The sequence below is a fragment of the Mustela putorius genome, unplaced genomic scaffold, assembly GCF_011764305.1.
Source record: "Mustela putorius furo isolate JIRA1106 unplaced genomic scaffold, ASM1176430v1.1 tig00003834_pilon_pilon_pilon, whole genome shotgun sequence".
NCBI lineage: Eukaryota > Metazoa > Chordata > Mammalia > Carnivora > Mustelidae > Mustela > Mustela putorius.
Genome location: NW_025421987.1, coordinates 86,713,758 through 86,739,213, shown reverse-complemented (window position 1 = coordinate 86,739,213; position 25,456 = coordinate 86,713,758). Strand labels below are relative to the sequence as shown.

At 37.6% G+C, this 25,456-nt stretch overlaps 1 protein-coding gene and 1 long non-coding RNA gene across 3 annotated transcripts in view; one reads left to right on the top strand and one right to left on the bottom strand.

Moving 5' to 3' along the window:
* The window catches only part of TRA2B (transformer 2 beta homolog), a 19,901-nt gene extending 4,770 nt beyond the window's left edge, over positions 1-15,131 (top strand). Inside the window, exons 2-9 of one of the 2 annotated variants that reach the window (XM_004745193.3) lie at positions 7,357-7,490; positions 8,524-8,686; positions 9,951-10,139; positions 10,371-10,486; positions 11,481-11,564; positions 12,929-12,988; positions 13,542-13,615; positions 14,111-15,131. In XM_004745193.3, the coding sequence (XP_004745250.3) occupies positions 7,357-7,490; positions 8,524-8,686; positions 9,951-10,139; positions 10,371-10,486; positions 11,481-11,564; positions 12,929-12,988; positions 13,542-13,615; positions 14,111-14,121 (831 nt within the window). In that variant the 3' untranslated portion in view covers positions 14,122-15,131. The remainder of the gene's footprint in view (positions 1-7,356; positions 7,491-8,523; positions 8,687-9,950; positions 10,140-10,370; positions 10,487-11,480; positions 11,565-12,928; positions 12,989-13,541; positions 13,616-14,110) is intronic. The other variant, XM_045088716.1, reaches the window with a different exon arrangement.
* Positions 10,481-25,456, bottom strand: LOC123394426. The gene is made up of 3 exons (XR_006609175.1): positions 25,393-25,456; positions 16,362-16,462; positions 10,481-11,376 (listed from the first exon to the last, which is right to left on the bottom strand). It is a non-coding gene; the product is annotated as an uncharacterized LOC123394426 (long non-coding RNA).

Sequence of the window (25,456 nt, the reverse complement as noted above, 5' to 3'; positions counted from 1 at the left end):
GTTGTGGAGGTTATTTTCACATTGCTACTTTAATCAATGCAGGATTGCCTGATAGTTCAGCATGTGTTAGGCCCCTTATCAGAGTCTGCAAGAGATGGTGTTACCACTGATTGAGGCAAGTCAGATGAAGGGGCACTGCCCCATCCCCAGACATTTTTCTTAAGTCTTTTGAAGATCTTTTCTCCACCCAGTCATCCAGTAGACTTTGACTACGGAGAAATAAAATAGTCCGTTGATGGTAGCATTAACCTTTATATTTCTAGCAGTATCAACAGACTTTTCTTTGCCCTGTTTCAGTTTTTAAGATACTACCTTGTCAGCAGCCGGTGGAGTTTGTACATGTTTTTAATGTTATTTGAATTCCAGCTGTAATCCCTAGAATCGGGTTTTGTTTTGTTTTGTTTTTAAACAGAAATTGTGTTGATGGTGGGAGAAGTTTTTTGCTTATTTCTAATAGGATCTCTTAACCAAATGGACAATAACATTAGCCCAATAGTTGGTCATCTGGTTTTATTAAAGTGGCCACTTGAGCTTAGTAGTTGAGTTGAAGTAAATCTTATATTTACATTATGTAGCAACAATGTTTTGATCTTCGAATATGAAAGGAGAAAGATGGTTGGGAATGAGTAATAAAAGAAAGGCAGGAAGGCATATTGAAAAGTTCTGATACCTAGAGCTTTGGCCTCCTCCACTCAAGTATCTTCTGCATCTAAGCCCTGTATCTGTATGTTATCTTTAGGAGGCAGTAAAGAGGAAACCTGCTTGGGCATTCTGATTCCACGATTACATTTGTGCTGCCAGCAAACCTTCCCATTACATTTTAGTGATGGATATTAAAAGAAAATCAATTACTGTGACTCCCTTAAAAAACTATTTAAAATTTTTCCTGAATTAAATAAACAATTGACTTTCAAAAAAAAAAACTAGACTGAAAATTGTGCTTTCTTAGGAAAGACATCATAACACTTCCATGATAGCCATGGTTGTCTTTATACCCAGTTAGAGTTACAAGGACTTATTTTTTTTCCTTTTTTTAAAAACTATTTAACCCAGTCACCCCAAAAGAAAATAAAACTAATAGGAAATTGTTGACTTGACAAAATGAAAGATCATAAGGTGAAGTACAGGATAACCAGGAGAACAAGGCTGTTTTGTGAGGACTATTATGTTCAGGGTGTTTAACAGACACTATTATACTTTATTGATCTGTTAAGTGATATGAGTTTTGTTTTTTTTGTTGTTTTTTTAATAATTTCAGGAGGTGAGCTATAATTTTCTCCCTATATTGCCACCTTAAAAAGTCAGATTTCTCCTTTGGACTGAGGAAGATTTTAATACTTTGTTCATTGAGGGGGAATTTTAAAGATTCTTTGAAAATACCACTGTTGGATTCAGATTTGTTCTGCTTTCCTTCATAGCTACTTGGATATAGTAGTTGGTTGACCTGATTTTGTCTTTTTATTATGTTAGTGCTAAATTAGTAGTTGAACCATTCATAATTCTAAAATGTCACTAGAGCAGCTTTCTTAGGGGGTGGGTTTTGAGCACTTTAGCCCAAATTTTCTGATTTCCCTGACACTGTTTTCTCAGAGCTCTTTAAATATGCAGTACAAAAATGTGTGACATTAACTACATTTCTTCACTGTGACATTAAATATATTTCTTTACTTTATAATGTAGAAAAGTCACAAGTTGTAAGCCTCTCCAACCCTGAGCCTTGTCATCATTGTACAAATGAATTGTCCGTGCTTTCCTTTCTTGCACTTTTGTATTAATGTGTCACTTTTTGACTAGAGGTGTGCTTTTGACACTTAACATTTTCTCTTGATGAATACAATAAGTAAGAAGTGTGAAATGTAATTAAAGTTTTTTAATGTTAGATGAACAGCAAATGTTCAGTTGCGCACTTCGCATTTAACTTAAGCATGATAAATCTATTTGAAGTAGACAGTTGAGGTTGATTACCTTATGTATTTTAAAACCAACAGGAAGCTAGTTTCAGTTTTTTGAGCTGCATATTGTAGGTTTTTTGTTTTTTTTTTGTTTTTTTTTTTTTTTTTTTTAAGTCCAAAAAAAGGGATTTTTTTTTTTCTAGTTTCAGTTTTGGCACTGGATATTATCCTGGAGTTTTAAAATATCTTCATCCTGTTCTTTTTCTATTAAGGTTAATGTTGAAGAAGGAAAATGCGGAAGTCGTCATTTGACAAGTTTTATAAATGAGTATTTGAAGCTCAGGAATAAGTGAAGCTGAAATTTGAAAAAATAAAAGAAAGAATGCATGCTAATTATCAGACCAGAAGTCCCACTTGTAGAATATTGAGCAATTTGTGTGAAGTGGGGAAGATGAAAGAAGTCAGAATTTGAAACGGAAGAATGAAGAAAAGAAATAAAAATGAAGTTAAGATAAGAAGTAATCTGGAATCAGAAAGCACTACGCTAAGTAATTACTAGTCTGTTTATGTGTCCCTGTATATTTTGCTAAACATGCATGCATTATTTGTTTAATAGAAGAAAATATATACAGGGCAAAGAAGTGCCTTCCAGGGGAAACGTTTAAATTAGGTAATTCTAATTTTAACTTCTTAGTCAAATGATTGAAATGCAATTAAAAAAAATAATAACCCTTTGTAGTCAAATATGAGGCAGGAATGAGCTCTCCAGCATGGGTAACAGTTGGCTTAATGTTGTCCCTCTAGATTTTTTTCATCTAACTCTGCTGGTCCTGGGGTATGAGGGAGTCCTCCAGAGTTGGAATTGGTGGTTTGTGCCACCTCCGTGGACTCTTAAAATGCACTGACCCCTGTTCTTCAATACTGAAAAATGTATAATACAATGTTTTCTGTGTTTGTCATAGTTTTCCTAAAGAATGTCTTCGGGATAGTTATAGAACCGAACCCTCAAAATTGAAGCAAACCAGTGAGCCGGATAGTTAGCTCCTTTTGGCCTTTATGAAAACACTCTTTTTTTCCAGATGGCATAGTGGAAAGCTATGACCAATTAGGCCCTACCTTTTAGGATGCAGGTTCTAAATTCACAAGTGGTACTTAATTCATTTCTGTTCAATGCCTTTTCCAGCTGAATGACTAGGATCATTGTTTTTTGTTTTTTGTTTTAAATAGCAGCTTGCCTTAGAACGAGGTGGGTCATATAAGTGAACAGGATCTCTGACTCAAAGTGGCAGTAGTGGTAGATGCTTTATTCAGAAAACAGCTTTATTCCCTTTTCTCATTTTCTGCTATTAACACTTAACTGTTAGAGTGATGTGAGAGGTATAGATTATAAAGAGGCTTTATTCTGGTTCCCCACTCCCAGTACTTACTGGGGGTAAAAAAAAAACCCTGAAAATTGTTCTTTCCCCATCTGTGTGTTTTGTTTTAGTCGAATAAAAGAATCAGATGATCGATGTAATGTTGCTTTCAGTTGGATGGGACAAGGACACGGGTCAGAATAATATCCAGTGGTAGCTAACCAACAGTTGTCCTCTGGCAGGAAAGCCAAAGGTACCACTTCTTCCTGAAATGAAGACAACCTAAAAAAAACTTTTCTCTGAGAGTTGTTAGATTGTCTAGCTCTTGGAAAAAGTGGCTTAAATGACATTTCTAGAAGGATCTGTTCTCTGGGGTTTTAGGGCCAACTGTCAATGTGAGATTTGTGCTTTTTATAATTATTTCTGTGTTTCGCAAGGAGAAGAAAATTACTGCCGTTTATAGTGGTTTCCAGCTTTTGCTTTGTCCCAGTTACTGGTTTGTAAATTTTTTTGCCGTGTATAAACTAATAACATCAAGTTAATGTTAATTTTGCATTCTGAATTACTTACAGATTAGGCAGAGAGCTGAGGTAAGAGAGATGTGAATGGATATTCTATTTCTCATCAAGTCCGTGGATTCTTCTATCAGGAGACCTGAAAGGTCCTTGGGGTCCAAAAGCGGAAAGACCTGTTAAGCCTCTTAAGTGGAAGTAAAGCATTATGGAATATGATTATATGGTCTAACTGGATAGATGTGTGGTGAAACTAAACACTGATTCTGGTGGACCATCCCATCCTTCAGGGTCCGTGTCCCCCCACGCCCCCATCACCTGTTGGCCACAGTATCTTTGAGTCTGACAGTGCCTCCTCTCTCACCCCTACCCTGGCTGTTGGGGAGGTAAGAGGGAGATAGTCCTCTTGTCCTGGGGCAGGTGGAAATGAAAATGAGAGAAACAAGGTTCCAAGGAGATGCTTTTGCCAAAAAAAAAAAAAAGGCAGGTAGCATAAAACTCTAAAATCGAGTAAATCAGTGAGACTTAATTGGCATCATAAATATGTATGGTGCTTCTAAGAAATGTAGAAGACCAACACCAGAATTACTAATAGTAATAAGCTCTAGTTTGGGGACTTGTATTATGTAGGTTACTGCATACCTGTGGTTAAGAGCCACTGTTCAAAATCTAGTTGCTAAAAATAATACAGGAGAAACCTAGCAATTTAATGGTTCCAGATGATTTCCATTTCCTTTATCTGTTTCAGAAAGCTATTTTTTAAGATAGTGCCATTCTCGGAATAGGGGGAGATGAAGGTTATTTTGTTGAAAGTCTTGAGTGTTTTTTTTTCTGACCTCCTTTTAAGATGTATATTGTTAATATTATAACTAAGCTCAATCTACAAAAACTTGATACTTTGAGCAAAAACTCAGGGAATTTCTTGGCTTTGATACTTATATTAACTTTAAGTTCATGGTTCTTTGAGGTATTGTAGGTCCAGAATAGTGTTTCTGGTAGGGTTTTAAGACATTGACACAAAATTTTTTAGTCCTGAGAGTGGACTTTGAGTTTTCTTTGTGTTGTGGAGGCTTTCCCAGCTCGTTTTATAGATTTGCTGGTAGATTAATGTTTAAAGTTAACTTTGTATTTAGATTTGGCTAATAATTTTAGGTCTCATTTCTTCTGGACAGGCTAAATTTCCTTGAATATGTATTTGCCAAAATACCTGCAAAAAGTTTAACTTCTTTAGAGGAAACATCCTTGACGAGTAGTGGAGACATTGTTTAGGTATTAGCCTAAGCCTGACCGAACAACCGGGTAAAAGGGAAAGTCTTTGCATTCTGGCTGGTGTTTTCCTCTATTCTTGGCCTAAGAAGTGATTACTCACAAAATGTATATGCATACAGCCAGTTAGTTTTAGAGGCTGAAAGGAAAGTCACAGATAAATTTCACAGATACTATATCTTTTACCCTTAATCTGCTAGGCTAAAAAGCAGTCTCTTACCAGTGGGGAGACTGGTGAAGCAGCTTAGAAAAAGGTTTTTCTGTTCTATGAAGCAAGAGACACGTTGACTTTCTACACTTTGTTCCTTTATATTCCGATCCCTAGACTGACTGATTTGTTAACTATAATACTTTATTGCTAATCTTTTAACTCTGTTGTGAGTTGTTATTGTGAGAGTATTTAGCTCTCCTTTTCAGAGTAAATTGTTTTCTTTGGTTTTCATTAAAAGCTGTAATCATTCCATGAAGTAATCTTTTCTAGCATTGGAATAAATGAAGGCAGTTAACTTTTGGGGTCGCTTTTTCTGTTGTCTCCTTCTAGGTTAGCTTTTGCCTGTGGTAAAAAGGAAACCGTGCCCCTGTTTTTTGAGAACTTCTTTGTCCAAGGAGAGGGAGGTGGATTGTGTTTTTAAATGTCAATGTGCAGAATATTTGCCAGAGGATGCCAGGAGATTAATTGGGGTCCCCAAAACTGAAGTACATCCTTTAACCCTTCTTTGTTAAAGGTAGCTGTTCTCACTAATAAGGATGTTATCTTTTTCTTTGAACCTTTTTACAGTCAGCCCATGGGATGGAGAGGAGGCTATCATATCTCATGTCCCTTTACACCATGTTTTATAACAACTGAAATCTTAATTGGAAGTTTCTAGAGTTCTTTCAGGCTTAGAGACCAGAACTCCTTTTACTGGCTGAGTAACTCTCCTTTCCTAAACTTAAAACTTGAGTTTCTTCTGTATTGCATATACATTTTTTTCCTGAGCATCATAGAAATGATCTTCCAGATTATCTCCCATTATGCTGTAGATTACAGAACATAATCTAAAAAGGCTTCCACTATAATTTAAAATCCTATTCTACCAAGAATGGCCAGAATATTCTGAAAGTGTATCACACAGGGAGGTCTCCAGTGGCAATTTTATCCAGTAGCTTTTAACTTTAGGTCTTTAGGGTAATATGTTGCTTCCTTTTGGGTCTGGCTGGTTCTCCGATGATACACATTTGCTGTCGGACTGAGTGGGTTTGTTCTCTTAATCCACTGTTTCTGTTTTTGGTGTCTTGGCAGAACATTTCTTTGTTCCATTACTTTATATGTATGTCTTTTTTGCTGATGAGCTGACTGGAAGTTTTGACTCCCTGATGAGCCAGTTACCATTTCCCCATTCTTTTGCTGGTTTCTTCATAGATTTTCCTTTCTGTGTCACTTAATCAGGTAGTCTAGTTTTGATTGGGAAAGCCATGGCTATATAGTGTGTACCAAGACTTTGGCTTTTCATACAATTCTGCGTTCCCTCCTTTCACGGACCTTGGTAGGAGCGCTTGATTTAATCTCTTCTGGTTTTAATAGGTCCTTTATGTAACTTACCTGGCTTCTTATTCCTAGATCCCCATCAGTTTGCCTTGGTTCATCTCCATTTAGCCCAGGAAGCTGTAGATCTCTGGCACTCTCTCAGCTCCTCCTTCTGCATAGTTCACTGCCTTTCTGCTGTGGTTCCATCTGGTTGCTTTGAGATTCTTAGGGCCTCCCACCATGGTTAGATGGAATAGGGTTTTGTGTCCTTCAGACTGGTCCTTGCTTTCCACTAGGTTTCTGTCTTTTTCTAAGACTTGAAACAGATTGTCCTTGCCTCTTTTCCCACTCAAAAATAAATAAAACTTGAGAAGTTGAGGTCTTATGGGGGGAAAAGCATTTTAAAAGTTTTATGACTTTGATAGGGTTTTATTTTGTTGATGCAGCTTGATTGATACATAGGTATAAGATATAGGTGTCATAGTTAATAAGATTCTTTCTCACCCTAGTCTTTATGGAGTAACAGTTCCAAAACACAATCCTTGGACAGTTCCCTTAACTGCTTGGCTTTGGCACCCCTTTCTGAAGAGTGTGGGATCAGTTAACTCTTATCCCAGCTCCAGAAAAGGTGGAAGTTCAAGTTAATTGGCTTATGTCAGTTGGAGCAATGTAAATATACCAGGTATATTCAGTTCCTGCCCTTACCTATGTTTTCTTATCTTGGAAGGGGATTGCTTTCCCTCACCATTTACCTCACAGCAGCTTATTTGTTTTTAAAGTTGCCCAGAAAGTATACAAATTAAACTTTTGACATCTACGTGTAGGAATCCCGTTCTGCTTCCAGAAGTGGAAGTGCTCATGGATCTGGGAAATCTGCAAGGCATACCCCAGCAAGGTCTCGCTCCAAGGAAGATTCCAGGCGTTCCAGATCAAAGTCCAGGTCCAGATCTGAATCTAGGTAAGAAAGACTGTCTTGGGATTTTCTTCTGTACTCTTAGCTTTGAAATTGGTGTGTGCTTTGTAAATTAGGTAGATAGAGAGGGTTAGATCATTAGTTGGCTTATTTAAAATTGGTACTAGTAATGTACTTACATAAGTTCTGGGACGGAAGACTAAGTGATTAAGAGCCTGGGCTTTTGGCATTAGGGTTCAAATCTTACCTCTGTTTTTTCTGGCTTGGGCAGATTACTTAACCTTTTTCTACCTTAGCTTCCTTATCTTTAAAAGGCAGTTTAGTAATAGTACTAGTTCTTCAGAATTGTGAGGATTCGTTATGAGTTTAAGTATGACAGATAGACTGCAGAACATTGGCTTTCATAACTGCAATTCTTGATAAATAGGTGTAGCCTAATATATACATGTGTGTATAAATCATATAATACCTTAACGCAGTGCTTTTTTTTTTTTTTTTTTTTTTTTTTTTTTAATGTTGGTCAGAAGTAGGGTATATGTCCTTGTATGCCCAGGACAGCCCCAGTTTATGCCTATTGTCAGGCATAATTAACTGCACCTCTTTTCTCTCTTCCAACGTGTCCTGTCTGGTTTAGATGACAACTCCTGTCACTCTAGTTAAGAGCGATTGATTGGTTTTAAAACACTGTTGGAGAAAATTATGATGATGGTGATTTTATCTTAAGTGAATGGTGGGCATAATGGGAGAGACCGAAAAATTAGAGGGTGGTACACTGGTGGGCACAAATCCAGCTAGTATGAAGTACTGCATGTTTTATATTTACCAGATTTTTGAGTGTGTTACCGATCTTGAGTACATTAATTTTGATCTTTATTTAAAGAAATGGAAGAGAGCTGATAGTCGTTTGGAGCTCTTCTAGCAGGGTTCAGATGACTGTAGATACAGAAGAAAAATCTCAATCTCATGTTAATATATGTCTGAATTGTGTTCTGTCTTTTGGAGTTTAACTCCAGATGATTAAAAGAATTGAAAGCTGTATTCATCAGTTAGTTATAACCCCAAACCCTTTGTCTTACAGGTCTAGATCCAGAAGAAGTTCTCGAAGGCATTACACAAGATCAAGATCTCGGTCTCGCTCCCATAGACGATCCCGTAGCAGGTCTTACAGTCGAGATTATCGAAGACGGCATAGCCACAGTCATTCTCCCATGTCCACTCGCAGGCGTCATGTTGGGAATCGGGTAAGAAAAAAAAATTGTTTTAAGAATTATGTCTCTCTCTTGTTTTGAAATTAGAACTGATACATTTGACAGTAGACTTTAGCAGTATGCACATGAGTTCTTTAGAGACATTTTAGTGTTTTGAGGTAAGTCTCTTTAAGAGGTATTAATGTAATGGTCTACATTTGGGCTATCAATCACATATAAGCAAAATACTGTGACAGTGGTATATCAGCTCATCCAAAAAAAAAATCCCCATTGTACATTACCATTTATTATCATATTATTACTGAAGTTTTCTGGATTAGCTTTAATACTCTTTAGAATGCTTCTTGGTTTTTCCGTTTAATTTTAAGTGAGTTTATTTTGGGTATTAAGGCTTATCTTCCCTGAGACAGTTTTTCCCTCTGGCTTACAGAGGTAATGCTACTCTCATTATTCTTATGTATAGAATAAATTCCTAAGAGGTGAATACCTTGGGCAAACTGCTCTCCAGTATCTTCCCACCAAAATACCAGTTTTGATATTCACTAGCATGAGTCCTTATTTCCCCCCTACATACACACACAATTCTGAGGTTGAAATCCTCTTTCCAGTATTTTCTTTGGTGGGGGGTGGAGGCTGTTACAGCGGGAGAAAATTTTGGGCAGGCTGCATGGTCAGTGTGGAGCTGGATGTTGGGCTTGATCTCAACCCTGACATCATGACCTGAGTCAAAATCAAGTCTGATGTTTAACTGAGTCATCTAGGTGCCCCTTTTCTGCCCATTTTTAATGCTTGCAGCTATTGCCATAACATAACGGATTTTAGGGCACCTGGGTGGCTCAGTCGTTAAGCGGCTGCCTTCAACTCAGGTCATGATCCCAGCGTCCTGGGATCAAGGCCCACATTGAGCTGTCTGCTTCTCCCTCTCCTGCTCCCCCTGCTTGTGTTCCCTCTCTCTGTCTCTATCAAATAAATAAAATCTTTTTTTTTTTTTTTTTTTAGATTTTTTATTTGTTTATTTGACAGAGATCACAAGTAGGCAGAGAGGAAGGGAAGCAGGCTCTCCGCTGAGCAGAGAGCCCCATGTGAGGTTCGATAGCAGGATCCTGGGATCATGACCCGAGCCGAAGGCAGAGGCTTTAACCCACTGAGCCACCCAGGCGCCCCAGTAAAATCTTTTTTATAAATTAGTGACATTTTGGGTGATACAAGTTTTTTGGGGTTTTTTTGTTGTTGTTGTTGTTGTTTTTAAACTGATTTATGATGTTTTAAGGTTTAAAATTTATTTTTCCATTTCTAGGCAAATCCTGATCCCAACTGCTGTCTTGGAGTATTTGGATTGAGCTTGTACACTACAGAAAGAGATCTAAGAGAAGTATTCTCTAAATATGGCCCCATTGCTGATGTGTCCATTGTATATGACCAGCAGTCTAGACGTTCAAGAGGATTTGCCTTTGTATATTTTGAAAATGTAGATGATGCCAAGGAAGTAAGTAAAAGTGTACCTGTATTTTTTTTTGTAATAGTCCTATTGTTGGCTCCCGAGTACTAATGAACTTGCATAAGGAGTTTTTGTTTTATTGTACTGTAAATAGGATATATTTATAGTTAAAACTATCTTATTTGTAAATATTTATAAAAATATTTATATCTTATTTATATTGGATAGTTTGTGGCTTTGTCACAAGTGTATATAATAACACCATATTATCTTTCAAAGGCAAAAGAGCGTGCCAATGGAATGGAACTTGATGGACGTAGGATTAGAGTTGATTTCTCTATAACAAAAAGACCACATACCCCGACACCAGGGATTTACATGGGGAGACCCACCTAGTAAGTTTATCTTTTAAAGATTGGTGGCTGAATGCTTTTTCTCTAAGAACTACCATGTACAAGGGGAGAATCTTTGATATTTCACCCAGTCTTGCCACAGTGCAAATCATTCTTCTCTTGTGGGTTTTTTTTTAAACTGGGTAAGGCTAGTCAAAAGAATATATTCAATGAAAACCATTTATTATGTGCTGCACACTGATGAAATCCCAGCATATCCTATAGAACATCTATCTGGCTTTGCTTGGTAATTAATGTTCTTAATTAGACCATTTTTATCATAATGGAATTTTAACCATTATAGGTTTAACGGTTTAATACAAACTCTGCATTTTTTTAAATTTTTTTTTCATTAAGCAGAGTGGAAAACAGTTTTTGCATTGAACTATGATAACATGGGTACCTCTCTCCTTTGTTGTCATTCTCATCACTGTTTGTATGGATCAAAAGCTCTGCGTTCATGTCTTTTAAATTTTCCCACTCCTGAAACCACCTTCTTCCAAATATTTAATTTTCCCTTCTTCTAGGAAAATATGTGGGTTTAACAATTGACTTTTGAAAGCAAGTTAGCAGAATGTGTGTCCCTTAACCAAAAGATTTTTTTTTTTTTTACTGTATTTATGTACATTGTTTCAGGGAGCAGAAAAAGGGCGTTTATCCCAAATTAGTGAAATCTTAAATAATAATCCTTTTCTGGTTAACTTTTCTGTTGGAAAATAATATGGAGTTAATAATTACGGAGTTATTAGTAGATATTATTTTTGCCCAACAGAAGAGGGTAAAGAGATGCTTGAGGCAGTTGCCTAGTCATGTTCTTAGAATTCCGTTCCCAGGATCCAAATGAGCCATGCTTCTGCTGTTGTCTGAACAGCTTTAAACAGTAACAGTTGTACCTAGGAAGATAGGAGAGTAAGGCCATGTGGTAATTAATGAAGAAACTCTGAATATATATTTCACTGGATGAAATATATTTATGAAGATGTAATACTATTCATAGTGGCAGCTCACGCCGTCGGGATTACTATGACAGAGGATATGATCGAGGCTATGATGATCGAGACTACTACAGCAGATCGTACAGGTAAGTTAACCATTGTATGAGATAATAAGTAGCCAAAAAATGGAAGGCAGGGTATCCCCTCTTCTGAATCACTTGCAACATAATTTAAGGCAGGTGCCTTAAAAACACTAAGTTTTAGTGCTTAATAAAGTCTTTCATACTAAGAAATAAATGTAGGGCTAGAGTTTAGATTTTAAGGTTCAGTGTCTGTTTAATATGAATCTTTTTTTTTTTTTTTTTTTTTTTAAACATCAAGCTGTAAACCAACTGGAATCCCTGGATTTGAGCAAGGCAGTGGAACCAAAATTACATAGACCATACTTAAGTTTTTTCACTTCTTTGTTGCTTGGCTTGCTTTTTTTTTTTTTTTTTTTTTTTAAGATTTTATTTATTTATTTATTTGACAGAGATCACAAGTAGGCAGAGAAGCAGGAAGAGAGAGAGAGAGGAGGAAGCCGACTCCCTGCAGAGCAGAGAGCCCGATGCGGGACTCGATCCCAGAACCCTGAGATCATGACCTGAGCCGAAGGCAGCGGCTTAACCCACTGAGCCACCCAGGCGCCCTGTTGCTTGTTTTTTTAAGAAAAGTTCCATGAGCTGTATTTTTAAAGTAATTGCTTTATAAAGCATTTTTGGTGTCTCAAATGCATAATGCACTGGATATATAGGGAAGAGTCCAACGAAATAATTGCTGAAGGGTAGTAATTTGGTATCAGGATGGCTAGAGGTTTTTTTTAATACAGAAAAATCCCTTTTTTCCTTAGAGATTAGTAGTAGGGAAATAACTATCATACCGAGAAATCCTGTGAAGATAAAATGAAAATTCTTTATTTTAGCTGCAGCAGGTAATTTAGACCCTGTCTTATGAAAATGTAAATCATGTGATAATAAATATTGGCCACACAGTTATCTTTGGTGCCTTATTGAGATGTGAGTATCTATTTTTGTGTACACTGTTTGAATGTTTAAAGAAGTTTATGATTGTCAGCTATTACCTGTGGAAGTGAGTCCTTAAAGCTTGCTTCTGACACTGTGGTCCAGGATTTTATCCCCAACAAAAACCTTGTTTGAAAGAACATTTGTGTCTTAATTGCCACTTTAAAGGGATTAATCTGTGGAGGCTGGGAAGATTAAACTTACAGGTTTTATTTTAATTCAGTTGAGCATTTACTTTAGAAGTATGATTTGTTCTGTTACTCATTTTAGCCACCAGAGAGAGCTCTATGCCAGTGTGTAAAAAAAAGGGTGACAAAAGTTAGCACTTCAATTACTTTACTTTAAAAAATGACCTTAAATTTCTCTGTGGGAGTTCTGATTTTAATTAATAAATAATACATTGTTTTTAAAACTTAAAAAATACATGTGTTGCTTTTCTGCCTTCACAGAGGAGGAGGTGGAGGAGGAGGAGGATGGAGAGCTGCTCAAGACAGGGATCAGATTTACAGGTATGTCAGGAGAGGATTTTAAAATCTGCACAGTACACAGTAGAATGACTCACCTAAAGACACTTGGTTACTAGTATTTTGTTAAGTTGCATCACACAATTGGATTGCACGAAATCCATCAAATAACAAACCAATGATAGTGTATATATCGCTTCATTTGTGTGTTTACAGAAATAAATTGGGCTTATACTAGGTAATGACTCAGTGGCCCCCTTTGTACCTTAATACGCAACAATGGTATAAGTTAAGGTTGCTGATTAAGCGTCCATAATATTTTAGTCTTTATTCCTTACAGCTATTTTTTTGTGTTACTGCATTTTTGTTAGCTTTTAATGAGGATCTAAATAAGCAAGTGAATATTCAAGTCAGTCTTATAAAACCTCCTTGAAGTACTAGTAAAATTTGTTTTGGGTGTTAGTTTATGAAGGTGTGCTTGGGATTCGTGGTTTTGTTAATCTAAAACAGACTTGAAATACCGTGACTATTGCAGTCTTTATATGTCAGTCTTGTTTCAATCTGTGGAGTCTTAGATGGTCTTGGCATTTGTTTACAGAAGGCGGTCACCTTCTCCTTACTATAGTCGCGGAGGATACAGATCACGTTCTAGATCTCGATCATACTCACCTCGTAAGTTTTTAACTTGACATGATTTTATATATTAGTATAGTTTGAAGTTAACAAACTACGGTAGTGGGATAATTCAGGTAGTTTTATATGTATTAAAATCCACCCACCCATCCTCAGTTTTTGTGTGTAGGGTTCAAGGTAGTATATGAAAACAATCCTTGGGATGTTATTCTTAATGCTAATTAAAATAGTAAATGTGTACTGCATTCTGGTCCCCATTTGTAGCCCTTTTTTTTCAGGAGGGGTTGTAATTTTTATACAGCCTGGAAACATTTGGGTGACTTTAAAACCTTAGTTATTTGGGGGTGGAGTTATACATCCTAGCTATTTCTATTCAGTGTTGGTTCTTTGATTTCTAGTGTAGCCCTTTTCAGGAGAGAATCTGGTGCATAGAATTTTCTAATGGTGGAATAGTCTATAAAAAAAATCTCAACATTAAATTGTTCTTGATAAATATGCTTTAATACTGAAAGACTGATTATTATTTCTTCCTAGGTCGCTATTAAAGCATGAAGTTGAAGACTTTCTGAAGCCTACCCTAGAGTTGGGATATTGTTTGTGGACAATATTTTTTATTGTCTCCTGTTTAAAAAGTGAACAGTGCCTAGTGAAGTTAGGTGACTTTTACACCTTTTATGATGACTACTTTTGGTGGAGTTGAAATGCTGTTTTCATTCTGCATTTGTGTAGTTCGGTGCTTTGTTCAAAGTTAAGTGTTTTCAGAAAAGTATGTTTTGCATGTATTTTTTTACAGTCTAAATTTTGACTGCTGAGAAGTTTCTATTGTACAAAACTTCATTTAAAAGGTTTTTCTACTGAATCCAGGGTATTCTGAAGATCGAAGCCTGTGTGTAAAATGCTACCAAATGGTAAAAAGCAACAATAAAGTTTGGTTTTTACTTTTCTTTCTAACATCAATGCTTAGCAAAACAGTTCAGATTAGGTTGTCAGTAGTAAATTTCGAGACAAAAATACCCATTTTCCTCCAATCCGTGAGACATACTATACTTAATATACCTGCAACTAAGTGTTAAAAGTTATGCTCTGTAACCCTGTACTGCTAGTATTAGAACTAAAGAACTTTCAATACAGCCAATGCTTAATGCTTATATAAATGTGGATTTGTCAGCCTTTATGTAATCTGTATCATATAAAGCAGGGAATAAGAAAAGAGGTACACAATGTATGCCTTTAAAAGGCTATTTCTTAAAGCTGTTACAAGGGGATAATGGTATTTCAACTAGTTATCAGCAAACGACAATACATTCCACCACAAATGTACTCTTGTTCTTCTAGCTTTTTAGACTATGGAAAAAAAATGAGTGCTTCAGAGTTCGGGAAAAGAGAAGGGAACACTACACCTGTATTGTGGATGAACTGAAGACTTGCCTGTTCATTTTTTAAATATTATTTTCAGGTCCTTTGCTTACCAAAGGAAGCCCAATTTCACTCAAATGTTTTGAGAACTGTGTTTAAATAAATGCAAATGAAAAGAGTAAAAGGCTGGTACAACTCAGTTGACCTAGAAGATTTTGTTTTAACCTTGTTAACTTAAAGGGTTGTTTAAAATAGTTTTTAGTCCCTTGTATGGTAACCCTTGGGCTGAAATGTATTCTCTTTGCTTTTTTTTTTTTTTAAATAGTTAAATTATACGTTCTGGAAAATACCTTTAAGAGGGGAGTTAGTTACTTGAGTGATTGTCTTCGTTAAGATGATAGTACAATACATAAGTCTAGTCTCCACACCTGTCCTGAGGGTGGCCAGTTCAAGTGGAAATGGAGTAGACAAGTAATTTATTAAAATCATTAAGTATGTCCTAGGTATTTTTAAAACACTTCATATATATTATTTCATTTAGTCTGTAGCAGCCATGAGATGCACCTTACCTGAAGTTAAATGACTATTAAATGGCAATGCCAGGATCCAGATGTGGGCATATCTCCATCCAGTCTATGGGTGATGCCATTCTGCCACTACTCTAGATAATCAGATGAATAAGAGTAATGGTGATGGGGTGCCTGGCTGGCTCAGTTGGTAGAACATGCAACTCCTGATTCAAGGTAGTGAGTTCATGCCCTATGTTGGGCATGGAGCCTACTTAAAAATACATATATATGATTTATAGGCAATATTAGCAGGCCTTAATTTGTCGCACTGGGTGGTGTCTCACATGCATACCCGACTCATATACGTAAAATTCTGCATGATTGTGTTTCTAAAAATTACCTGGAACTGTGTTTGAAATTTATTGTCAACTAGTTTGAGAGTAAGACTTTGGCACCCCGGATAGTTGTAGAATGTGGTCCAGAAGGAGTTGTAGTTCTGTAGTGGTAAGGATGTACATGAAGGAACATGGTACCACTTAGAAGCTCTCTTGCTAGGGGAAAGGACAGGCCAGCACCTAAGCAGTGAGTGAGAACTGTGGACATCAGTATAGGTCTCACTGAATGAGTTCGCCTACCAAAGACCTACCTCTCTCTCGTATTATAGTACGTGAAGTAAGAAATAGATTTCCCAGCCTTCTAATTGACTTCAAGTCTAGCGGAACTTTAGAAGGCATCCATGTCTAATTCATGTATCCCAGGAGGTGTTGCTTGCAATTAAATCATGTAAGCTATCCATTCTGCTATGGTGGTTTTTTTAAAGCTAGTGATCCATTGAGCTTTTGGATCTGGAAGCATTTTGACTTATAAATTAATACCAGGAGTGTATTACAGGCAGCAGACCTTGAAAATTTAGAGCTTACCAGGTTTGATGGGTGGAGATTCCTTTCCTATTCTGGGATAGGAAACAAGTCATCTGTTCATGTGCTCTGATAGTCATCATCTGGTGAGTCCCTTGGGTTGACTGTTGGCATACACCAATTAAGAGACAAATAATGTCAGAACCATAGGAGAGCTATTGGATAAATAAGTCTTGAAATTCTTGCCTTAAGGCAAAAAAACCTCAGATTTTTATATGCCAGTACTAACAATACATTGTTTACTGCTGCAGGCCAGGGATGATTGAAACCAAATGCAAAGTTGATTTGGAGGACTGCTGAACTAAAATAGTTAAAATTCATAATCATGCTTGGGTTTTGTGAAAGCACACATTATTCAGGAAACGTCAGATCCCAACAATTGGTGTTAAGATTGTGGTGTGTTTTTTTGTGCTTATTTTGGAGGCCTTGAGAACCTTGAGAACCCCAAGCCCTCCAAAATGGTCTTAGTTGCTTTCCTTGCATAAGGAAAGTATGCCTCGGGATAAAATGAGCAGTGCCAACCCCTATTTCCTGTTAATCAGTATTTCAACTCTGCAGAGGGGCAAGGGGACAAATTAAGAACTAGGAAAAAACGTTTCACCCAGAAGTGAAATTTATTTACATTATCAAAACTAGGTAAATTTTACAGGGAAATTGATAGGAGTGTGCACACCAGCAGTTTTGTTTCAGACAACAGACCGAAATCTTACTTGATTATAATTATAATTATAAATTATAATTTTTAAAAACCTCTGGACCTTGTGAACATAGGCCTGGCACAATAGAGAATTCATAAGACATTGAACTCTTTGAAGAAGAGGCCAGAAACCCAAAATAAGAACCACCTGTGCATATGAACTTTACTAATTTTGGCAAAGGGTTGTGCAATCATTTGTGTACTTAACTATGTACAGGAGGAAAAAAAATATCCAAACTTAGCAGAAGTACTAGTTAATGGGAATGAGGGACACTTTTGTGATTAAAAAAAAAAACAGTTGCTTGGAAACTAGGTGAATAGGATTCTGTTGAAATTTATTTTGTGCTAAGTGTGGGGGAACTTAGAATCCTCCGGGGGAGAGGAGGTTCCCCCCGCACCCCAATCCTGTGTAGGTTTTAACTAGTATCCTCAACTTGGGAGGATCCTCTTAAGTTTGGGATAAAGGCCAATGGGATGCCATTGAGGACTTAATAAGTCATCCTGTCTCAGAATTGAGGGGTGTTTTGGTGGTGGCTTTGGCAAATAGAGAATGCAGACATTTTCCATTTCTTGTTTAGTTTTGCCAGTGTGTAGACTGGTGGACATTTTAAGTGGTGATTTTAAACTCAGGTGCTAATCCAGACGAGTTTTCTGTATTGGGACAAACAGGTCACTTGGTATGTCCCTAAAATCTAAAGGTTTTGTTTTTTTTTTTCCCACTCTTCTGTTCAACGCTAGAAGCAATATGCATTTGTGTGGGAAGAAGAGCAATTTACCTTTCCCTCTTAAGAATTTCTGAATTCCCAAAGGTAGGCAAACTGCACCCCTTGTACTAACTCTGGCTGGTTTCCAGGGTTTTTTTTTTTTCTTCCCCCAGCTATAACCATTCACTTAATGCATTATATATGGGTGCTTCCACATTACAATAGCAGCATTGAGTAGTTGTGACAGACCTATGACCCACAAAACTGCAAATAATGGCTGACCTCTTAAGGAAAATTTCTGCTTGTTGATAATTTAGTCCATGGGTAACTGATCCACCTCCCTGTCCTACCAAGCCTGATTTGTAGGTGGCTCTTTACCCTCTCTGCCTGTATCACCCAGAATCAGACTTAAACATCCCAAGACCCGCTCAATGGGTCCTGATTTTTTTTTTTTTTTAATATTAGTTTTCCCAGTGAGAACTAACAGTAGTGTAAACCACTACTGTCTTGGTCTAAAAGGTAACAGAGTTCATGGGCATTTCCTAGACAATGTGTTGTGACCTCACTATATGGCTATATAGTAGCTGGATCGAAGGGTTGGTAATAAAGCAAAGCAATGAACCTGTATTTGAGTATCTGTTCACCTAGGCTAAACATTACTATCATTTTGAAGAGCCTGTCTTACTAGTAATAACCAACCTTCAGCTCCAACATGCAATAAGTAATGCTTTCAAGGAATCACTGATAGGTAGTTTGAACTCCTTCCACTGTGAAAGGGACATTAGTTTGAATTCTAAGAATTCTGGAATTGGATTTCTTTGACATGGTAATATCTGCCACACAACTTAAGTGAATCAGGGTTCTTTGGAGAAAATGGAAAGTGTGTGTGTGTGTGTGTGTATGTATTATATAGACACTTGTAAATATTATCAGCTATGTAATTAACACATTATCTCTACTTCCATATCTTAAACATGATGCCTTTAAAATACTTTAGAAACCTCCATTTGATTTTTTTTTAAATATACTTTTTTTTTTTTATTATTTATTTGACAGATCACAAGTAGGCAGGCAGGCAGAGAAGGGGAAGCAGGCTCCCTGCTGAGCAGAGCCCAATGTGGGTCTCGATCCCAGGACCCTGGGATCATGACCTGAGCCGAAGGCAAAGGCTTACCCCACTGAGCCACCCAGGTGCCCCTTAATATACATTTTTTTTAAAGATACTATTTATTTGACAGGCAGAGATCACAAGTAGGCAGAGAGAGAGGTGGAAGCAGGCTCCCTGCTGAGCAGAGAGCCTGATGTGGGACTCCATCCCAGAATCCTGAGGTCATGACCAGAGCCGAAGGCAGAGGCTTTAAACCACTGAGTCACCCAGGCCGCCCCCATTTGAGAGTTTCTGTTATTTAGACTCTTGTTACCAGAAACCAATGTAATCTATAAATTTCTGTTCTCCCATTCTTAAATTCTAAAATGGACTTAAGTTCTAAAGTGTATGAACCTTTTTAAGGCTCAGGAATGTTCCAATACATATCACTAAGTTATTTTCCAGAAGAATTTTAACAAATCTACCCTTCCCCCAGCAAATAAAATCCCTAAACCCTTAGTTGTCTTATACAGTTAAGTATAATCATCCTGGAAGCTTTTCAAATTTGATAGGTAAAAGCACCTCTGAAGTCTTAGAAATTGGGTTACCTGGAATGAACAGTCTGCTTTTTTTGTGGTTCTTAAAGTTTAATTCTTACAGTACATCAAGACAGGCAATACTGGACACAGCACAACTGTCATCCAGTATCCATTCCATTCACTGCTGCTGCTTACTCCCCACTATAAGATGTGGTGCTGGAATTACACCATAAATATTTTCATTTCATAGGAAAATCACTGTGTTAGAATGAATTTATTAAGAGCTTTAAGCAGTAAACACAAATGCTGTTTTAACCTTATGTGCAGTTTAACTTCACGGACTAGATTTCTCTTTAGTATGACATTTGAGAGAAACGAGGTGAAAGTAGCCATAGGGATACCTGGGGAAGGTATATTGGTGGACGAAGTTCCTTGGTTTAGTCAGATCTAAGGCATACCAGGGAAGTCCGTGTTGAGTAGAGATTAAGTGGGAGAGCCATATCAACTTGTGATTTTTGTAGATACTAAGGAAAATTGGGCTTTTACTGGTGATGGCATGAAGAACCGTTGGGAGTGTTCAGTGGAGGAGTGAGCTGATAGCTCAATTCCAGAGTGCCAGTCAGTGAGTAATGAAAAGAATGAGGTCTTCACTGGGAAAGACAGGTACATATGGAGGTGATTTTGTTAAAGATGATCTGTTAGATATATTTGTAAAGCTTTGACATTCCAGAAGAGAGCCACTGGCTAGACTGAAAAGAGCTGGAGTCATGGGACAGTAGTATTCCTGGGCTTATGATCATGGTTACAGAAGTGATTGTAAGCCATAAGACCAGTATATGAAAGAATTCTGAAAACCATCTATACTTACGGAGACTGAGTAGGTCTCAGAATTTAGTACAGACAGGTCTCATGACCGAATACAAACATTGTTATACTTAACTTGCCAACCTTCTCAACCTGTGGAGTCCTTCAGATACCCTCAAGGGTACCTAGTCACCTGTTGCTGCATAATAACCCATAGAAACTCAGGCATACACTTTTAAGTTTTGCTGCTAATCTCAGCCAGGTTCCCATTTGCAGGACAGCTGGTGTTCATGGAGACTTGCAGTGGCAGAGACGGGTTGGCTTAACACTAGGTGTTCCACATCTCAGCCTCCTTGGAAAAGTGGGCAAGCCGGCACATACTCCTCTCATGATCACAGAAACACAGGATCAATCACCCAAGTACATTTCAAGCTTCTGCTTGTCCGTTAACTTTCCAAGGCAAAAGCAAGTCACAGGGCCAAAGAAAAAAGCCAGGATGAGGAAATAACACTTAGTTTGGGGATTGCAGAGTTAACATGCAATGGGCACAGATAACAGAGTCAATAAGTCTACCATACAGAGTTCTCCATTGTTGGGTTGGGTGTGTCAATTTTCTCAGCTTCTCTGGAGGCAGCCTGTCCAAGATACCAATAAGTTTTGCTGGGAAGCAGAGACTACCTAACACTGAAGATGCAGAAAATTCTAGGTACTTTAGCCCACCCTTTTCTGCTTATAGTGCATAAGCCTGTGACAGGCTTGGTCAATCAGATGCATCCAAACTTGACATCACTAACCAGTAACCCTAAAAAATAAGTATAGTAGAGTATCTATTCAAGTGGATGGAGTGGCTAAGAGTGCTTCAAAGATGTGGGGCAGGAGGTGGGGTGGAGGGGAAAGGGTGAAGCTGTGAGTGGACAGTGCTTCAAGCTTCAGTAGCCAGATTGCTCGTCTCTTGTCAGCAGCAATGGCGCAAGCTACGGTTTGGCAGTGGCAATGACCACACTGAACTGACTGTGATGTAACTTTGGCTGTTAAACTTCCTCCCTTCTTCCTCCAGAATCTGCAGACTACCAAATGGTCTTATTTTAAAAATAACATTAAAAAACAAGCTCCTTTTCTGATTAAATCAGTTGGCATTTTCTATTTTTTACAACCAGGTATTTTCACTGATAATACTCAGTTGGGACACCTAACCGGTAGCCATCTCTGGACTCAATCCCTATCCGTTCTTCAGTCCCTTCTTCACTCAACAATGAGTGAATGTCTTAAAATGTAAATGGAAATCAGATTACATCACTCTGCTTTGAAACGTGCCTCCCTCAAACCTTGTCATGACCTCATCACGTTGCCTGTCTGACATGAAAAGAAAAAAGATAATGAAATCTTTTGATGGGATTCCTGTTGCCATATTTAGACATAAACTCAAACTCTTAGTAGCCTGCCAGAACATTATTCAGCCAAGCCCCTAACCCACCAGGTCTCTCCAACCTACTCTTGGAACTGTCTTTGAAATACAAGAAGCAGGAGCTTCCTGGTTTTAAGAACAAGCAGCAGAACCTCTAACAGTAAGTCACTTGGGAATAAAAGGAAAGAAAGGAGAGGAGGTAAGATGGAGACAGATCTTTCAAACTAGGTACCTCACAATGGGACTTCGGAGGCTTGGGGCCTATTTCTTATTCCTTATTTTGCTTACTGCCTGCTTGGCCTTTGTAATTAGAGTAGAGTTTGTTTTGAAATAATGCTTTAAGAAGCAAGCAGCCTAAATTTTTTAAACAATTTAATAGGATGACATATCCAAGAGCTATGAGACAACTACAAGAGGTATAACTTATACAGAATGGTAATACCAAAAAGAAGAACGGAAGGAACAGAAGAAATACTTCTGAAACAACAGTAGTTAAGAGTTTCTCCGACTGCTGTATCGGACTGCTGTAGACTGTGTTCCCCCGCCCAAGTTCATATTGAAACCTAATCTCTAATGTCATGTTACTTGGAGGTTGGGCCTTTGGGAACCAATCTGGTCATAAGGATGGGACCCTCATGAATGGGATGGCTTCTCTTATAAAAGAGAGCCCGAGAGCTCCCCTTGCTCTTTGTAGTATGTTAGCACACAGCCAAAAGACAAAATGACTATCAGGGAGTGGATTCTCACTAGATCCTGCATCTGACAGCATCTTGATCTTGGATTGCCCAGCCTCAAGAACTGTGAGAAATAACACTTCTCTAGTTTATAAGCCACCTAGTTTATTCTGATAGAGCCACCCAAACAGACTATGACACCAAACTATGAACCCAGGAAACTCTGATCACACCAAACAGGATAAATGCCAAACAAACCCTAAACAATAACAAAACTATACCTACGCCTACCATTTTCCAACTACAGATAATCAAAGATGGAGGGGAAAAAATCTGAAGAAGCCAGAGGAAAAACCTTACTTACAGAGTAGCAAAGATAGGAATTACATCTCAGTTCTCAGAAACAATAAAAGCAAGAAGAGAAGAATGTGAGATTTAAAATAAGTTATTTCTTTTATCTTAAGATAAAACAATCCTCAGTGTATGTGCCTAACAACAAAGCATCAAAATATCTGAAGCAAAAACTGCTAGAACTGCAAGGAGAAAGGGATGTCTCCAATAGTAGATATGGAGACTTCAGCTCCCCTCTATCAGAGTGGGCAGACCAAGCAAGCAGAAAATCAGTAAGGTTGTAGTTGACTTCAACAATAACATCAATAAATGGGATCTAATGGACATCTACAGACTAATTTATACAGCAACAGCAGAAAACATTCCTCTCAAACTCACATGAAATATTCACCTAGATGGATCACATCTGGGCCATAAAATAAACCAAAACAAATTTTAAAAAAATTAGAAATCATACAATGCCTGCTCAGACCAAGTCAGAATTAAACTAGAAATCAGTAACAGAAAGACAGCTGGAAAATCCCCAGATAATTAGAGGTTAGATGACATACTCCTAAAAAACACATGTCGAAGAAGAAATTTCAAGAGAAATTTTAAAGTATTGTTAACTAAATGAAAAAACACGACTTACCCAATTTGGGTGATGCAGTGAAAGCAGTGCTTGAAGGGAAATTTGTAGCATTGACTATATGTAGTAGAAAAGAAAAAAGGCCTAAAATTAATCATCTAAGCTCTAATTTCCTTAAGAAATTAGGAAAAGATAGCAAATTAAGTATGTGGGGAAACAAAAGAAATATAAAAAATAATAAATATAGCAAAAGCCAATGAAATTGGAGATTTTAAAAGAGAAAATTGGTGAAAACAAAGCTGATTCTTTGAAAAGATTAACAAAATTGATAAACCTCTAGTGAGGCTAAGGGAAAAAGAGGACGCAAATTGCTAATATCAGAAATGAAGAAAGGGTCTTTGCCTTATATCCCATGGGCATTTAAATGATAATGAATACTATGAACAACTCTATGCCCACAAATTTGAAAAGCTAGTTGAAGTGGACCAATTTCTTGAAAGACACAATCTGTCAAAACTCCCACAAGAAGAAACAGACAATCTGAATAACCCTATATTTATTTAAGAAGAATCAATATGAATAACCTTCCAAAACTGCACCAAACCCAGATGGATTCACTGATGAATTCTACAAAGCAGTTAAGGAAGAAATTATGCCAATTTTCTGCAATCTTTTAAAAGATAGAAGCAGGGGCGCCTGGGTGGCTCAGTGGGTTAAAGCCTCTGCTTTCGGCTCAGGTCATGATCCTAGGGTCCTGGGATCGAGCCCCGCATCGGGCTCTCTGCTTGGTGGGGAGCCTGCTTCCTCCTCTCTCTCTGCCTGCCTCTCTGCCTACTTGTGATCTTTCTCTGTCAAATGAATAAAGTCTTTAAAAAAAATAAAAAAAAAATAATAAAAGATAGAAGCAAAGGGAATACTTTTTAACTTATTCTAGGAGGACAGCATTACCCTAAAACCAAAATCATTACAAGAAAACTATAGCTCGGGTGCCCGGGTGGCTCAGTGGGTTAAGCCGCTGCCTTCGGCTCAGGTCATGATCTCAGGGTCCTGGGAACAAGTCCCACATCGGGCTCTCTGCTCAGCAGGGAGCCTGCTTCCCTCTCTCTCTCTCTCTGCCTGCCTCTCCATCTACTTGTGATTTCTCTCTGTCAGATAAATAAATAAAATCTTAAAAAAAAAAGAAAAGAAAAGAAAAGAAAACTATAGCTCAATACCTCATGAACATACATATAAAAATATTAGCAGGGTGTCTGGGTGGCTCAGTGGGTTAAAGCCTCTGCCTTCAGCTCAGGTCATGATCCCAGGGTCCTGGGATTGAGCCCTGCATCCGGCACTATGCTCAGTATGGAGCCTGCTTCCTCCTCTCTCTCTCTGCCTGCCTCTCTGCCTGCTTGTGATCTCTCTCTCTGTCAAATAGATAAAATCTTAAAAAAAAAAAAAATTAGCAAGTCAAATCCAACAATATACTGTATACAAAGAATTTTACACCATAACCAACTGGGGTTCATCCCAGTTGCAAGACTGTTTGAACATTTAAACATCAAATAATGTAATCCATCATATCCACACAGTAAAAAAGAAAAATCACATAATCATATCAATAGATGCAGAAAAAGCATTGGAAAACTCCACAAACTCCAGCAGCCATTCATGACAAAAACTCTCAGTAAACTGGGGGGCCTAACCGGCTTAGTCAGTGGAGCATGTCACTCTTGATCTTGGGGTTCTGAGTTTGAGACCCATCTGTAGTATGGAGTTTACTTAAAATTAAAAATTTTAAAAAAAAAAGCCTCTTAGTAAACTAAATGGAAGGGAATTTTCCCTGCTTGATAATCAACAAAAAAACCTACAGCTTACATCATACTTAATGGGGAGAAACTAGAAGCTTTACCACTAAGTTCAAGAACAAGACATCATTCCCTCTCAAAATCATACTGGAAATCCTAGGATGTCCTAGCCAATAACACAAGAAAAAGAGTTTAAAAAATATGCAGATTGAGAAGGAAGAAATAAGACTGTCCTTACACAGGGGACATGATTGTCTATGTAGAAAAGCAGGGGGAAAAAAAACCCTACAAAATAAAAATTAAAAACTGGAATAAGCAATTATAGCAACATTGCAAGATACAAAGTTAATATAGAAAAGTCAATTGTTTTCCTATATATCAGCAATTAACAAGTGGAATTTGAAATTAAAAACAATACCTTTGGGGCGCCTGGGTGGCTCAGTGGATTAGGGCCTCTGCCTTCAGCTCTGGTCATGGTCCCG